At 39.4% G+C, this 17,378-nt stretch overlaps 1 protein-coding gene across 8 annotated transcripts in view; it reads left to right on the forward strand.

Moving 5' to 3' along the window:
• The first annotated feature begins 2,343 nt into the window (after nucleotides 1-2,343).
• The window catches only part of UBE2W (ubiquitin conjugating enzyme E2 W), a 44,079-nt gene continuing 29,044 nt past the window's right edge, over nucleotides 2,344-17,378 (forward strand). For 5 of the 8 annotated variants that reach the window (XR_004356021.1, XR_004356019.1, XR_004356018.1 and 2 more), the window contains exon 1: nucleotides 2,634-2,733. Coding sequence is in view for 5 of the 8 variants with exons in the window: in XM_032682763.1 (XP_032538654.1) it covers nucleotides 2,671-2,733 (63 nt within the window). In the remaining 3 variants the exon portion in view is untranslated. Of the gene's footprint in view, nucleotides 2,453-2,561; nucleotides 2,734-17,378 lie in introns of those variants that run through there. The other 3 variants (XM_032682793.1, XM_032682773.1, XM_032682783.1) reach the window with 3 other exon arrangements.

Here is a 17,378-nt window from a genome sequence, read left to right on the forward strand (position 1 = left end):
AGGTTTAAGAAACTGAATATAATGGTTTGAAATCAGTTTTATCTCGCTGTGTTTTTACATCAGTACAGATAGTCAATATGTCCATGTTTACAGCCGAACACATGTCCATTGCTTAAACTTGATGTTCTTGCAATCTTTGTGGCATATGGCATTAAGAGAAGTATTTTAGGATAAACATATGCTTGGATCATGCAAAACAGCAACTAGTAAAACAGAAACAGCAATGTTCCACTTCATGCTGTGACGACCTAAGTTAGTTCTGAAGAACTGCAAGAAAAAGAAACCTTTACCAGGTGTTATGTGTCTACTAAATACAATAAACCCTCTGCAACACAAACGATCTTGCAAAATCATACAGTAATAAATACTGACTTCCAGGGAAAACACAGTAAAGCAATGTTAGGTTGCATGGCATCAGGAGCCCACAGTTTGTGAATGAGAATTGAATTTAGAGGGCAAAAGGTATAGGTTGCAGCTTACATGACAATACTTTTCCTATCCTTACTTTTGGTAGGCTAATCTTTCCTACTCAAAAATCAACACGATTCTGTTAACAGCAAATTCCTGCAAAGCCAAGAGGTTTGTTCCCTTCTGCGCCTGCCTCACAGTGTAAGGACACTCCTGCTGCCTTCTGTTCTTCCCTTTAAGCAAACCCCCAAAAGTTTGTATGCTTGCTTTAACAACATTGTTGATGCTGGATAAAGTTGGAAGCTGATATCATGTTGTGCTGGGGTTTTTTTGTTTTGTTTTCCTCCAGTTAGCTGTTTTCAAAGTTGAGGATGCATAAAAACATACCAGAAGGTAAAACTTGTACACAGAGGTAGTACTTGCATGACACTATATATTTTGGTTAAAGAAGATAGGTAGGCTTTTAGATGCAGAACCCTTCTCAAGGTCTAAAATTAAAGAAGCAGATTTCAAAGGTAAATACAAACTGTTAACAATTGTTCGGTAATTTAACTGTTTGCATATCAGGCCATCTCTGAAGGAAAAATCATGTGCTACCAATGGAGCAGAGGTGACACAAGTATTTTTTAGCATCATCAGAAAGGAGGGGTGTAAAGGGACAGAGGGACAGAGAAAGGGAGTCTGATGTTTTTGGAATGTGCAGCAAGAGATGGAGATTATAATGACCTATAAAATCAGTTTCTCTGTTAAATCCTTGGTTTTACATAACCCCTGGGATTATGGATTTCATAGGTTTGTCTTTGGATAAACATTTTGTAGGTTTATCTTGAGGATCTGTTAAATCTGAAATACTACAGCAGGAATAACAGCTTTATGAAGTGTGTTTCCGCAAGTTGTTTAATTTGATTGCACACAATCATTCTAGTGAGTGCTGCTTGTTTATTTTCACCTACACAGATACCGCAAAATCACCTGGGGGTGCAAAGGACAGAGGTTATTCCAGTCCAGGAGAGGAAAACGTTGAATACAAAAATGCTCCCACTTAAAATATAGCCCTGCACGTACACCACCAGTGCAGGAAAATCAGATTATGTAAAGAGCTGTGGCAGAGCAGCACAGAGGGGAGCCCACAGGAGTAACCCCCCCACGGGAAGAGTCCTCCAGCACCGCCGTCCAGCCCTTCTCCCTCTGCCAATGCCCTGAGCCCCCGCAGCAGCGCCTGCTGCGGATCCCCGATCCGACCTTTAGTGGGATCTGTAGGGATAGGACATGGAGTAATGGGTACAAATTCAAAGAGGGGAAATTTAGGCTGGATATTAGGAAGAAATTCATTACTATGAGGGTGGTGAGACTCTGGAACAGGTTGTGCAGGGAGGTCGTGGATGCCCCAACACTGGCAGTGTTCAAAGCCAGGCTGGATGGGGCTTTGAGCAACGTGATCGAGTGGAAGGTGTTCCTGCCGATGGCAGGGGGTTGGAACTAAATTATCTGCAGGGTCCCTTCCAACCCGAACCATTCCATGATTCTGTGATCCCCCACCGGGGCACACCAGGCGTGAGGGGAGCCCAGAGAAACCCGCAGAAGGGGCACAGCCCGCATTAACTAAATCTCTTACAGACTTTGGGCTCAGCTCTAAATACCTCCACAAACAGAGGATGGGCGGGGGGTCAGCTCCATCCCGTCCCCGCGGGTGACGACGATGGACAGCCCTGGGCGCAGCTCCCGCCCTGGCCGCAGGACGAGCCAGGGGATGGGCAGCACCGGGGGGAGCCTCCCGGCGTGCGCAATGAGACGGCGAGGCGCCTCCACCGCAGCCGGCAAGGGCGAGACCGGGATCGCAACCGCGACCTCAGGGACACCGCCCGCCCGCCCCCCTCTCCCTGCTCAGGCCCGCCCGCACCGCCCTCGCCCCGCGCACGCGCGGCCGCCCAACGGGTGGGCGCGGCCACGTGACCATGAGCGCGCGGGGCGGGGCCGGTCAGGCGGCGGCGCAGAGGGAGGGGGGGGAGAAGGGGGAGGAGGATCCATCATGGCGTCGATGCAGGTGAGGCGTCTGTGGCGGAGTCCTCGGGGCAGCGTCGGGACCGGGCGGGGGCCGGGCGGCGGTGGGGGCAGGCTGGGGTATGCTGGGGCCAGGAGGAACCGTTCCGCCGGGCGTGTGCGTGCGCGCGCGGTGCGTTGCAGAGCGCGGTGCGGGCGGAGCAACCGCCGGGGCAGAGGTTGAGGGGGGCGAGCTCCGGGTAGCGGGGCCAGGGAGGGCAGATGGAGGCGGAGAAGGGCCGGCCTGGCGCCGGGATGGAGGCGAGACCCGGGGGCCTGCGAGAGGTGAGGCCGGGCCCCGGCGGCGGCGGGCGGGGCGAGGGCGTGGGGAGTGGGGCCTCGGGGGGGTCTGGCGGCGGTGCCACCGCTCCCCGGGAAGGCGAGGGGAGGACGAAGGGATTTTTCTGCCCTTCGGTGGGGTGCGAGGGGCCCCAGCTCCGCCGGGCGCCGTGGCAGTGTGTGCCACCCCGTGCGGGGTGGGCGGCCAGGGTGACGGTCACGGTGGCACCGTGAAGACCGTGACCGACAGCTCCGTGTGCCCGGGGTCCCGGGGGTTACGGCGCTGTAATTCCTGGGCACGGGGACCTGGGACAGGGAGATCCTGCTCCAAGCCGCGTGTTGCCGGTCGGGTTCTCTTTCCCTCCGTAAAATGGGGTTGCGGTGTGGTGCTAGCCCTGTGGACGGGTAGCGTCTGCCTTTGCTCGGTCGGATGGGGTTGCTGTAGGTGCAGTAGCATGAACCATCCTGCTGCTTGACAGGTATTTCCAGCTGAATTATTCATTCAAACCTGCTCCGAAGGGGAGGTTTAAATAGGGGCTGCAGAAATTGCTCTGGGAGAATGGATCACTTTCACTGTGTGCCGCTCTGAGTGGGTGGTGATTTATTATGACTGGGGCAGGAGAAGAGATCACCAGGTTTTGTGGCAGTGGCCCCTGTCTTATTTCACCAGCAACTGCTCTGCTTTTCCTTGAATATTTACGGTTTTCCATCCGGATGCTAGCTCTTCTGTTTTATTGTTTTGGTCCAGTATAACTTACATTTTTTTTGTCACTGGTAATGGAACAGCCCAGAAAGAATGTGCAAAATGGAAGAAATTCATTTAACTGTCCTAATAACCTGGATTTAGCATAGCTAAAAAGAGTTAAAATGTCCAAGCATTGAACTTTATGGGGTAAAAATTCTACTCATGAAGTTTAGAGGTATGAAAAATGCCCATGGTGTGTCTTTCAGAGTTATTGAAATGAAACGAGATCAAGAACTTGAACATACTGTACAGAATGTTCTTCTTTTAGCAGTTGCTTAGGCAGGTAGTCCGATTTGCCTTGATTTTATTAGCTCTATCTGACAAATGCATTTTTGCAATGCTCTTTTTCTAATGTTCAGACTTCCACAAGCACAAATGCAAAACAGAGGCTATAATTTATTAAGTAGAATCTTTTATAAAACTGTGTTAAAACTGGGAAAATGATGGCTGTGAACTGTGAAGGAGGCACTTTGTGGGACTCTGCAAACTTGTGCTGTGTTGCTGTCTGTGGCCTAGTAAACGACCTTCCACAGCTTGCCTCACCCTAATTCCTGTTGCTCTCTCTGTAAAGGGGAAAAAACGGTTACAAATTACATGGGTTTGTTTAGGTACGTGAATGACAAATGTTACCTAAAAGTAAGATATGTGTGGAAGGTAGTACTCACTTCCTGAAATTACAGCTGTGGTGAGTCTATTGTTGTAATTGCTTTCATTTTAGAAATACCGGCTGTAAGATGACACTTTCTATTTTCTTGCACAGTGTTCTGTTGTCTTTTGATGAGAGACTGAAGGGCATTTGTAGAGTTTTTTTTCCTCTATGTTGCTAATTGTATGATGCTCTAATTACTTTTTCCTGTGTTTAGTAAACTACTGATTTAGTAATGTAGTTTAGCAAATTGGAAAAGGTGTTGTAAACAGGAAAGATAAATAAAAGTTTAGTAAGTGAACTGTAAAATTAGTAAGTTTCTCAATAGTAGACATATCCCTCAAGTGAACAAGATTTCAAGGCTCTGAATTCTTCTATTAATTAACATATCTTCAGCGGGGAAAAAAGTTTAACAAAGGAAACTTTTATATAATTTAAGTGGCTTTTTGGTTCAGGATCATTTAATTTATTGTAATTAGTGCTAACTTCTCATGTGCAAGTTACCTGACACAAAAAGATGTCCTTTTTCTGGTTAAGTACAGTGTTTTTAAATAACCAGTGTTTAACTAAAATGTTTGTGCAACTCATTGCAGTCTCTGACTATACCAGAAGTCTATCAATGGACTGGCATTATTATTTATATTATTGATAAAAATGATATATTGGTACATTAAATTTAGTTACTTCTTAAACAGATGCAATTTTATGCAAAAATGTATGATGCCCTGTGTTAATTACATTTTATTTTTACAGATCCACTGAAACGTCTCTGATTAAGTTACTAGAGTTATCTGATTAAGTTACTAGAGTTATCTGATCAACCTGTTCTAAGTCAGCCTACTAGGGAAGTTTTGGAACTGTAATAAATCACCTCTTCTTACCAATGGTTCTGAGCATCATCCTGAATAGTTACTGCAGCTCAGTGGATTCGTAGTAACTTGTGAAACTTGTGACTTTGAGCCTTTATGTGTATCATTAAACTTATTGTGATTTTTGTCTGTGTGGACAGTCTTTAATGGTAGTTTTCTGTAACCCTTTTTTCTCCTACAATGATAGAAGCCAGTGTTGATGAAATTGTGTATTTTGTTTTCTGACCAGTGTTGTTGCTCATTTGCCACTGCTGAACTGATTTAAACCTGTTTTGTGTGACTTTAGGCAAATCATATTTTTTCTTAAAAAAACCAACAAACCCCGCGCCTTGAATGAAGAGCGTTTCTTTTCAAGACTTTTCCCAGAAAAAACCCAAGCTTGTGCAACTGTCTTCTAAAAAAACCACCCAGAAATATTCCAAAAAGGTGTTAAGTAGTGTAGAACAAGTGAATAGAATGGATTTGCTTTAGAAGATTTGATGTAGCATCTTCAGGAATCTGAAGCGTTAAAAGCAAATGCTAAAGAAATCATAAACAATAAATAGTTTTTCTCAGAACAGCTGGAAACAGAAAACTTGCATTATGAGTAGAAGAGCAGGTGAAAAATAGAGATGAGGAAGCTCAGTTGAAAATGTACAGAAAGTATATAATTACTGTATGAAGTGTTAAATAATTAAAGCCTTTTCCTCAACCTGCAGATATCATCTTTTTCCATAGTAAATTTGAAAGACTGACTTTATATATAATACTGACATTTTAAATAATACACTTTACCTTTCACCTCCTTTCAGTTTTAATACCAGGTTATTACAAACCCTGAATTATGATTGGACATATTTGCAAAAACTGTTTAAACTCATTTATGGGAGCAGTTTTCAGTGTGCATTTTATCACCAAAATAACTTCTCATTTATTTTCTAAAGTTAGGCATGTGAGATTTGTACATGTACGTATTTAAATCTCATTGAATACAGAGCTGATGTAATTAATGACACAAATTTAGTAAAGAGTGTAGGATGTTAGTTTTTCACTGTGCTTCTGTGTTATCCCCTTGAAAACTGCTGGTAGTAGGCCACCATCAAATTACATGCACACATCAAAATAAAGTGTGACTTGAAAATTCTTGTTCCACCAATAGAAATTTTTTCAAAATGTGTGTCTAAACAGCCATTCAGTAAAATAATTGTGTGAGATGACAATGCAGAATTCATGTTGCAGTTGGAGATCATAAAAAATTTTTTATCACAAAATGCAAGCCAGTAGCAATGTGAAAGCTTCCCACAAGATTCACACCAATATTTTCTGCCAGTAGGGTGGAGGATGGGGGAAATGTTTACAGGCCACTGCAATCTCAAGAAAAAATGCATATACTCTTAGTTATACTTCGTGGTTCTATTCTTTTCCTGTCCTCCTGGTGTTAGTGGGAGTTGTGTTCCAGCTGTTCTCAGAATACTTACTTATTGCTTAGTCTTTGTTCAATAATGGCAGCATTTTTATTTAATAATTTGGCAGTAATTTATTTAAAAGATGTGTATAGGAAAAAGTTTTAAACTATTTTTGATGTATGTTCCAAAAAACCCGAGAAACCCAACCTTAAATGAGGAAAACTTTCAGTCAATTGGAACTCCAATGGTGCTGCACATGTATTCTTTACTCTCAAACATCACAGTACTGGATGCTGTTTGTATTGTTTCAAATAAAAAATTTAAAAAAGAAAAGAAAATTAGCAATTTCGGTAGCTATATAACAAGTTCTGGGATATAAAGCTGATGAAATTATTTGTAGTTAATAACAGCATGAAGTATTTAGTGCTGCCATTGGTGGAATACTGTTGAAGATAAGAATTTCAGTAATTTTTTAGGCTGAAAAATGCAAGTGCCAAAATTGAGACTAGAATGAGTAGAGAGTAAAAAGCATTTCTTTTGTCCTTTGCATAACCTTCGGTAATCAGTCTGTACTGATATGCGGTGTATTAGCTTTGGCATATAGCCATGCTGTAGTAAAATAAGATAAATGCAAAATTTTATAGTCATTTTACCAAGAGTTAATTTAATCTTGGCTGTACTTTTTAAGTGAGTTGAATATCACATGAGGTTTAAAATTTATGATCTTTATTCAGTAGAGATAAATAAAATGAAAGTTACAGCTTTAGGTCCTAAGGAGTCTCATTTACTTGTTTTTGTGTCTGCCTGTGTAAATAGAATTTTGGGAAATACTTTGCTGTGCATCAAGTGCACAATTTTTGGCCTAAATTGGAAGAATTCACTTCCGAGAGAGAAAGCAGTAGTAGAAAAGCTTCTTGAAACCAGTGTCCCTGAGCGTTATCAGCAGCTCATGCTTCCAAATAAACCAACTTTACAGCTAAAATGTAGAAAACTATGAATGCTTTCAACTTGTAACCTTGAACATTGGTATCTCATCAATATGTGTACAATTTCAATCAGGAAAATAAAAGCAGGCAGATATTTCTTGTAAAAAAAATTATTCGGGTTGAGTGCAAGTATTTTTTCTAACTGTTTTATACTGTCTTGTGCTTGTGTTTAGGCCTAGCTAGTCTAGGGAAAGGGAAGGGAAAAATGGAACACAATAGATTTGCAAAAGCCAGGGAATGTTGTCTTGTTAAGCTGCTCCCTTGGAAGGCTCTGTGAGTTTGTCATTAATAAGCTAAAGCAGCTTAGCTCAAACAATGCGCGAAACTCAGTGATCAAGCGCTTTCTTTAATTGTTTACTCAAATTCTACTGAGCTAAGACTTTCAGACTGAAGGATCTTCACTATCCTTTCAATATTGTACAGGTATAGGCCATACTGGCAACTACTCACAGAGATTATGAGGTTAAATTACCCTTATTAATGTGGAAGAGGGAAGGCATGACTCCAGTTGAGCTTACCCATAATTATGGTTGTGTGCAACAAATATAAATGCGTTCAGTAAAATGATCATATCTCTTCCATATCTTTGGTTTACAGCTGAGAAATGAGCATTCAAGCAGATTACAAGCTAAAATTTCCACTAGGGCAGAGGGGAAGAGGATGATGAAAGTCTTTTGCTTAGTACTTGGAGCCAAAAGTTTTGTGCATTTTGCATGACTTTGAAGTAGCGAATGATTGTGACAGAACTGTCATCTGGAGGTTCAGTTTTTGTCTTTTGAAGGGAGGAAGAGATAATGTTATCCATTCACTGAAACCTGTAACAACTTCATGTATTAAAAGCAAATTAAAATAAATAGATTAAATGTTTCAAAATAAAAAGACCCAGTAAGCAGCCCTTTGTGATAGAGTTAAGGTCAGGTAACCTGTCTTCTGCCTGTTTTTGATAGTTGAGGGCATTCTGGAATCTGTGTGAGCCTTTGCAGTTGTTTGGGGTTTTTTTGTTTGTTTCTTTTGTTCAAAAAGGTATTCTGGAATCTGTGCAAGCCTTTGAAGTTTTGTTTGTTTGTTTGTTTGGGTTTTCTCTCAGGTGACCTCAATCACTAGCATGAAAAACGGGTATCAGTCACGGGTGGCAGGGGAGGTAGGAAGGGGACCTTATAATTTACCTTTCTAGGAGTAGTATTAATGTGTTAAAGAAGAAAGGACAGAAGTTAATGGTGGTAAATCAGGAATTGCAAGACATTGCAATTTTTGCAATTAATGATCTCATTGAGTATACTAGCTATTCATACTTTCATACACAGTATTAAAAAATAATTGTTTCTCCTTGGGTGATTACAAATACAAGGCTGTTTGTCATCTTTTTTTATTCAACTTAATTAAAAGTACTGCTTAATCAGCCTCAAGAGGAAAATCTGTATATATGTCAATAAATTGTGGTAATAGTTTACTAGAGCATAGCAAATATTGCCTCTAAAAGTCTGCTGGAATAAAATGCTTCATAGAATTTGGTGCTACTTGTTCACATAGATATATTTATTTCTTTTTGTCTACAAATTAGTGGCCAATAATGAGAAGGGGCAAGGAAACTGAATGGATTTAGATTTCCTAAGTTAGAAATTCTCCCCCTATCATATTTAGGGATATGGATTTGATGAGTATTAAATACTGTTACTGTTTGCAGCTTCCAACATTTTACCCTTTTTTCTTCCAAAAGGCTTTTTTATCAGAATACAACATTTTATCTTGAGTACCAACCTTCGGAATGGTTTTTGTAAGGATGAGAAATTCCCTGCTAGACATATGGTTGCCCTCATTGTGCGAGCCTTCACTGTCCTCTTAAGCTCATTTCTTTAACTGAAGCAGTTCAAATAGTGCTGGACTCTTTTCCTTAAAAGATAAAATTATCTGTGGCTAACTTTTTATTGCTGTGTGAGGCTTGTGCTGGGCGTTGGTGCATTTAAAGGCTCCGTTTACAAAGCAGATGACATGCTGTCAGTTCCATTTGATTCTGTAGTACTGGATTCCACTTAATTTGCTTTCGAATGACAGGTTCATTGTAAAAAACTTGATTATCTGGCAAAAAGCTTTTCAGACTGTACAGAGTGTTTTCTTTGTGTGCGTATAGTTATTGTGATTTATCTTTAATTATACTGTAGTTAAGATTTCGGGTTGATCTTGTCTCTTAGTAATCTTAAGTCAAGTATATTCTTCCCTTCAAAAGAGGACTGTGTTGCTTTCACCTTTCAGTCAAATATTTTAGAATACCTTGGAGCAATATTCTGTTATTAAACTGAGAAATTTTTAAGTGCTCAAAAGAATAAAAGATTAATGGTGGAAACTTATTTGTAAGTAGCTCGTTAAAAGATTCATGCCTGCTGTTTTCTTCCCTTAAAAAGAGAGAAATGTGCAAAATGTCTGACATTCAGAACTTGAAGTCTGGATTGGTCTGAGAAAATAACATTAGAACTGGGTTGCCAGATGTTAACATGTTTTATTAGAAATGAGAAGGAGGAGACTAATCTGCTTCTGCATTCTCAGTACAGATTGAAAACCTGCTATTCAGCCAAAAATAGATAAAACTGGAAAACAATTCTTTGAACTAAAATCCTGGTATTACTTTTTTATGGACAGAATATTTTGTGAAGCTGTTTTGTTATGTATGTTCTTCAAGCTTTAATTGAGAACATCTAGAAAATTATCTGTCTTTCCTCCTCTGGGCCCTAATTAAAACTTACCAGAAGAACTTTGATAGGAAAAATTCGTGCAGGATTGAGATATTCAGGTGTCTGGATGGTTTTTGTGTTCGGGAGTCTGGGCCAAATTATTTTGCCTGAATTACGAGATATAATCTGCAAGGACTTTATTGAATAACCTAATTGATTAGGAAGCAAAAAATTGTAGGAACTGTCATTTCTTTAGATTTCTTAAGTAGCAAGATGGAGTGTAGCAGGTTATTTTTTCTTAAATATCACCATTGATAAACTTTACCTTGTTTCTCTTGTTTTTCTTCTGTTGTTTCTCTTCTGTTTGAGAGTTTTTTGGGATTTAAAGTTAAGTTTCTAATTAGAGAGTAACATGCAGTCAGTTCCAGCAATGCTTTAACTGTTTAAAATATGTTGGTGGTTTTTGTTTGTTTTTTTTTTTTTCCCCCCCCGTAAAGGAGTTTAGTTTGAAAACCGGAACTATCTACCCAGTGTTTTAGTACTTCATATTCTGGATTTGAGGTATTTTTCAATAAGAAATGTGTGAATGTAAGAACTGAAATACTGAAAATAGAGTTGGTACTGGTCTTTCTCAGGCTAGTAGCTTGTATTAGCAGACTAGCAACAGCTTTGCTTATGCATCAACATGGTGGTGTTGTACAACACTGTCGTGACAGCCTGTTACCAGCTCCTCCTGTTCTGGTACAAGGTTGCTGTTTGTCTCTGTGTGGTGAGGGAGTGCTTGGAAAAAGTCTGTCTCCTGCATATCTTCTTCAAAACATAAAGGATGTTTTTTGTGAAACATTTTGTAACTTGGATGAGGAAGGAGGTGACAGGCAGTAGCTCATAAGTGAAATGTAAATACTTTGCCAGGACTTTATCATATTACTGACAGTGTTTTGGTGCTAACAGAGTTTGTGTACATTTAAATTTTTGGGAGTGGAAGACAATCGTTGGTAATTACTGAAGAAATATTTTTAGGTCTCCCTAGGGTGCAGCAGCTTTACCAACATAAAATAGAAGAGTGGAGCCCCAGTGGGATTAACGTTTAACTGTTAACTATTTATGAGTTTGTTTTCTTCCTCTTTGATCTGTGAGCCAGATTAAGATTTGGGTTTACAGTGTTGAGGAAGGTTTGGCCCTGGAAGGCCACCCCTTTCTTGCATTGTTTCAACAAAGGGAAGGGAATTCGAGTGCATAGAAATAGAAAGTTTCTAACAAAATTCAAGTGCAGATGTTTTGAACACCTGTGCTTCCTATCTGTGAAGTTGCTGTTCCATCTTTCAGTTTCATAGCATCATAGAATATGCTGAGTTGGAAGGCACCCATCAGGATCTTCGAGACCAACTCCTGGCCCTGCACAGGACACCCCAAAAATCGTTTCTTCATATTCTCACATGTGCCGAACTGGACATGGTTAGTTTAGTTTCTGCCACTCCAGGTGAAAAGGCTTCCACATTCCAGCTTAATTGCCCATCACAGCTTGTTTTAATGGTAAAAGAAGGTGTAGCAATGGAATGGTTTCCTTCAGCAGAAGTGAAAGGAAGCTGTTTGCCCATTTTCCCCTTTCTGCTCTGCTGATACATTTCTACCCTACTGGTATTTTTGCTTTTCCTGCATCTGTTTTTTACTGAGTTCTTACCGCTGCCCTTAATATATCATGTCTTGTGCTGGATCTCCTTTGGGTTTAATAAACTCAACTTTTCTTCTTCTTACTTTCTCAAAAATAAGAAAAGTCTCTAAAATAGACTTTCAAGCCCATATTAAGGATGGTTCAGAGGTAAAGTATTTGACTAAGATAGCTCATAATTTACTCTTTTAGGATATTGCCAGTTTAAGACACTGCGTGTTTTCTGCTGCATTTCTTGAAACACCGAAAAGTGAAATATTCAAGAACTGCAATTTTATTTTCTTTGTGTAATTTACCTTTATAAGGTTATAATTTCAGTTCTAATAGGAGATAACAAGCCAGGAGCATGGGGACACATTCAAACTTTATTGGATTATGTCGTTAATATTTTGCTAGTAATCAACAAAGCCAGTGCAACAGTGTATGTATGTTGTGCCCACTCCAACTGCAAAGTACAATAGGGTACCTGAAGCAACACTCATTATCTGGCTTAGTTGCTCTCATCTGTTTGTACATCAGTTGTACTTGGTAGTGACCCCCATAACTTCGCTATACACAGTTTCGTTTGCCCAAAGCTCTGTTAAACTTTAACTCTGTGCTCCAGTTTTCCAAGGGAGGGGCAAAGCTTTTGTAAGAGTTCTGACAGTGAGCTTAGAACTGGAAATAGACACCTGATATTGTGAGAGTCCTTCTAAAGGCACTGAGAATGATAATTTGCACATACCTACAAGAGCTAGGTAAGTTTTCATGAAGCGGGGGGAAAATACCCTTGCACTGTTTCATTGTGGGGGATTGTGGTTAAAGTCTGTTAGTCTGTCTGTCCATGGGTATGATCCTAGTTTGTGGTAGATTTGGAAAAAAAGATTCTTGGTTTTGGGGAATGTGATGGTGCTGTTCCTCTATGTGCTATAGGAATAGTTTATTGCCTTTTGAGGTAGCTGACAGGGACACATAGACCAGTGAAATAATTTTGTATCTGTTAATAAGCATATATGTGATATAACATCCAGCTCAATGGTGCACATTAACCAAACTATCTCTTTTTAGGAGACTGATTCTGAAATACTCATGTTGCCAACCTCTAAATTTCTTTCAGTCCTAAATTGTTACCCTCTCCTCCTTTTCATATGTTGCATCTTTTTTATATGCTTCTGCCCTGCTTACTTCTTCTTTATGTGATTCACCAGGAATCAACACAAGTGCGAATTCAGCTGTGGCATTCGAGACACAACCACACCAGTTCCAGAGGTGGCCAAATAAGATGCCTCCAATTTGGAGAAAGAAGGATGTGCATTTTTGCTTAGAGATTTAACTGGAACCATGACAGACAGTGAGTGCTGTCTATCACCACTTGTCTATCAGGATTGAACTGATAGAGGTGGTTGTGAGCTGTCTGGGAAGCTGGCAGGAATTTTACTCTGCTGACACCAGTTAATTTTATGTTCTTTGTTCCATATGCTTTGAGAAATGTCATGAAATCGAGACTTTCAAAAATCTGTGGAGGATAACTGAAGGAGTTGCACAAATCCTGTTTGACAGAAGTAGCAACAGGATATTAATTATGTCAGTCATGTCCCAGCTACTAAACTTCCTTTTGGAACTGATCTTTGGATCAGTGTTAAGCTGTGTTCTTCAATTGCATCCTTGAATCATCCTTTCCTACAGAGACAGGTGAATAAGTAATCTTGGTTTCAGAGACTTCCACCTTTTTGAAAATACTTGTGTAAACTACTGGTTGTATCACTTCTCTTTGCCTTTTCCTTTAGCTGAAGGACTGTGGTGTTAACCAGTCTTGGGTTTCTGATATTCCTATACTGCTGTTCTATTTCCCTCTAGATAGTGAATGTTTTTATCAATTTGATACATTTTAGTTTTGGTTTGATTGGAAGTTGTATTAAAAGAATGTTTAAACATAAAATTCTCTCTCAAAAATGAGGAAGAGGTGAAATTGAGATTGCCTGTGCATCCCTTTATGTTAACGCCTCCATGATTGTAGTCTGTTTTCTTTCACAATCCCTTTAAATAGAAAGTGGACAAGCTTCTAAATGAAATCTTATGATGGATTAGCAGAACCATTGGAAGGAGTGTCTTGTGATGTGTAAAGGACAGCAAAGCAAGCACAGCTTCCAAGAGTATATCAGTGTATGGAAAACATCATAAAGTTTGGAGGTTCCTTCAGGAATGAATAGCTACACTAACTTGTATTTTAACTTGAAGGAGCGGATTGGGAGGCTAAAAGCAACTTGAGTGTGTGATTAAAAAAATGCTGTTCCTAATTCAGGGTAAGGAAAAAGCCAAAAGTAGTTGTGGTATTGACTTTAGCTATGCTTGTCTCAATGTAGCTGGACATTTGTAAATAAAGGAAGTCTCCTGATAATTGAGTTGAAGGGCTGCAGGTTTCTAGAAGAAAATAGTAATTTATGTGGCAATATGTCTCCATAGGGAAAAAAAATAGGGATAATAGTAAAAGTCAGGATGGTGGCATGAAAACCTGTATTCAGTGACTTGAAGAGGCTCTGTACAGAACAGAAAAGTGAAACTAAGTATTTGCTGCTAAAGCTCAATATGAAAGAAAGGGACAACCATATGAGGGAAATCTACTCACGGTTTGTTTTAAATTGACACATTTGAAAAGCATTAAATATGTTTTTATAAATTATTAGAAAGATGAAGAAAAGGATGAACTTTGAATGAATAGAAAGGAAAGCAAAGAACAGATGACACAAATACTTGAACTGACAACAAATTGCGCCAAACAAAATGAACAGATTCAATACCTTTTAGACATCGGATATTATGCCAGTCGCTAGGAATCAGCTGTGTGGGTTGGTGTGGGTTTTTTTGTGTTTGTTTGTGTTTGTTTGTTTGTTTTAGTTTTTGTTTTTGTTTGTTTGTTTTATTTTAAGTGTTTGAGCAACTGAATCTGAGGTTTTTGACAATTCTTTTGGGTGACTTTCCAGATGATAAATATTATTTTATTTTTCTACTATCATGTGAAAGGGTTACTTCTGGAAATCACTGGACCAAATTGTCTCTGATACCTGTAGCATATAATAGACAATTAGCAAAGACAAGTAACCAAAATGGATTTCAGAAAAAGAATCACATGGAACTAACATGATTTTCTCCTTTATTGTACCGTAACTGTTGTAAAAGAGTAGCAGTAGCTGTATTCTAACTGTGCAAATATTTTCGACTCATGTTAATGTGACTTTTGAATCAGCACACAAGCAAAATAGGGTATAAATAAGTGGACTATATTTTTTTCTTACGAACCACAAAGACCACCTTGCACAGTATCACCGTTGTAGGTGGTTGTTTAGACTGGGTGTCTGATGGAGAGAGGGTGTTTGGTTCTGTCAAGCTGAGAGAACCTGCCAAAGGGTATTTTGAGGGCAGTCTGCATTGGCTTGAAAGAATTATGTGTTTAGTTGATTGAGATTGAGATTGAGAAAGGTGAGAAGTGAGCTGAAATAAGTAAGAGAACTCTTTTGTATTCATGAAGCCCTAAGAGAAGTAATTTGACAATAATTTATTCAACTCACCTAGATCTCTTACTGTGAAGAAAATTCTTCCAATTACAAATGCAAGAGATAAAGTGATTTGAAAAATAATAAAGGCTTTTAACTGCAATGATATTTGAAGATTCTTTGATCCATCCTTATGTTAGGAAGATGGAGAGGTGACTTCTCTGAGGTATCTTCAAGTCCTAAGTTTATAAGATTCTACAAATGAGATAGTGAAGATTGTCTAAAAAGTGTTAAACCACTATACTTTGTCCAGCTGTGCATGTTGCTTTTAATTTCCAAAATTTTGGGGGAGGGGAATCCGTATTCATAGCTGTCAGATAAAGGAAGGCTTTTCCACCACTGAAGTTGTTCCTTTTCAAATGTGAGTTGCAGCATGGCATTTGTAGCTGATGTGTATGGACTTGATATACCAGAGTCACATTTTTTAAAAGTTCATGATTGAATCTTGAAGCTAATAAAGCGAGTTTACTTAGTGTTGCTCTGAGAAAATCCATGTTCTTTGTAACCTTTTTGGTCAGCTAGTGCAAATACTGTTAAACACTGGAGAGGAATTAATTCCAAGTATTTTAATTTAAACTTCAGATGTTTTCTGAATTACTATGGTAACGAGGAGCTCAGTTTCCTAATTAAACTATATGAATCTAGCCTTTAAGGGCTTCATTTAAGAGATTTTCTTTTGAACCAGATCTGTCTCCTGATAATCCAGTTTCTCTATTAATGAGACACAACAGGAGACAAATTATTATAAGTTGTAAGGAAGAAAAAAATAGTTCTTCATGATATCTTTAGGGAATATCTTCCAAGTTTTTTGAGTTTCTGTAGCTGTATGCTGGGCTGTATGTGCTAGCATGCAGCCAGCAGCTCGAGGAAAATGATTTTTTCTCTCTCCCTGGCACTTGAGACCACATCTGGGGTGCTGTCTGTAGGGAGCCACAGCACAAGATACAGAAAAGACACTGGTGTACTGGAGTGAATCCAGCAGATGACAGGCAGTGTGACTGGGGCTGAACTGCAGGATGTACAGGGAGACTGACTGGGTTTCTTCAGCTGTAAGAAGAGAAGGCAAAGGAGAGATCTTGTGGATGGGTAAAACAACATAATACGGGAATATCAGGGAAAACAGTCACAGTGGGAAGACAAGGGGCAACAGATACAAATTGGAACATGAGATATTCCAGTAAGATACAAAAGAAACATTTTATACCATCAGGGTAGTGAAACACTGGAATGCATTGACTACAGAGGTTGATTAAAAGATTATTTTCTAAATATTAGTTAGCCTGTCTCTTTAAACATTTTTTCACTATTTTAATGACTTTTGGTTTAGTAGGCCATGATGCCCTATACAGTTTTGTTCCAGTTGCTATAGAGTACTCTCGTTGTGGAAAAGGTCTTTAGTCTTTGTTAGTGTGTACAGAAATAATTGAGTTGATGCTTGATAGAAAAAAAAGCAAGTTTTGAAAGTATGTGGTGAAAGCCTATTAAAGATACCCAGCTATGTTTATCAGATAAGGAATGATTAACTTGTATGGCATGGTTAATGGAATAGTAGAGCATTGTAAAATCGATAGTATATTTTATAATTCCAGCTGTGGGGAAAAAAACCCCAACAAATAATGGGCTTAACTCATATCTTAAAAGTGTATCTCTTTGTCCAGTAGAAGCAGTTCTCTTTTTTTATAGGCTGCCTTGCTTCCACCTCATTGGGCCCAAGAGACTTGTGTATATTCAGGTTCCTCAGGTAGTCATGAACCTGACCTTTACTTCCAGTGGGAGGGACTTTGCTCCCCCAGTCTCCATCCTGCTGTCCATCCATTTGCAAGGTGTGGGAAGAGAGGTTGCCATTGCAGACTGAGGCAAAAAAAAAGTTATTGAGTACCTCAACCTTCTCCTTATCTGTTGTTTCTGGTTTTCCAGCATTTTTTAGGGGTGGGAGTGGATACACCTTCTTTGAACTTCCTTTCTTGGCTTATGGTGATACTTGTTTGAATTGGCTAACCTGGAAATGATAAATTCTTTTTTGTCTGTAAAAATGTGATGTGTTTGTTGTGATACTTTTGACCTAAATTGTAAATAGTATTTCCTGTTATTTCTCTGGGATAGTTTTTCCATTTTGTATTGGAAATTATGAGAAGCAGTATGTTGTCTGTATGTA

Source organism: Chiroxiphia lanceolata, chromosome 1 (assembly GCF_009829145.1).
Source record: "Chiroxiphia lanceolata isolate bChiLan1 chromosome 1, bChiLan1.pri, whole genome shotgun sequence".
Lineage (NCBI taxonomy): Eukaryota > Metazoa > Chordata > Aves > Passeriformes > Pipridae > Chiroxiphia > Chiroxiphia lanceolata.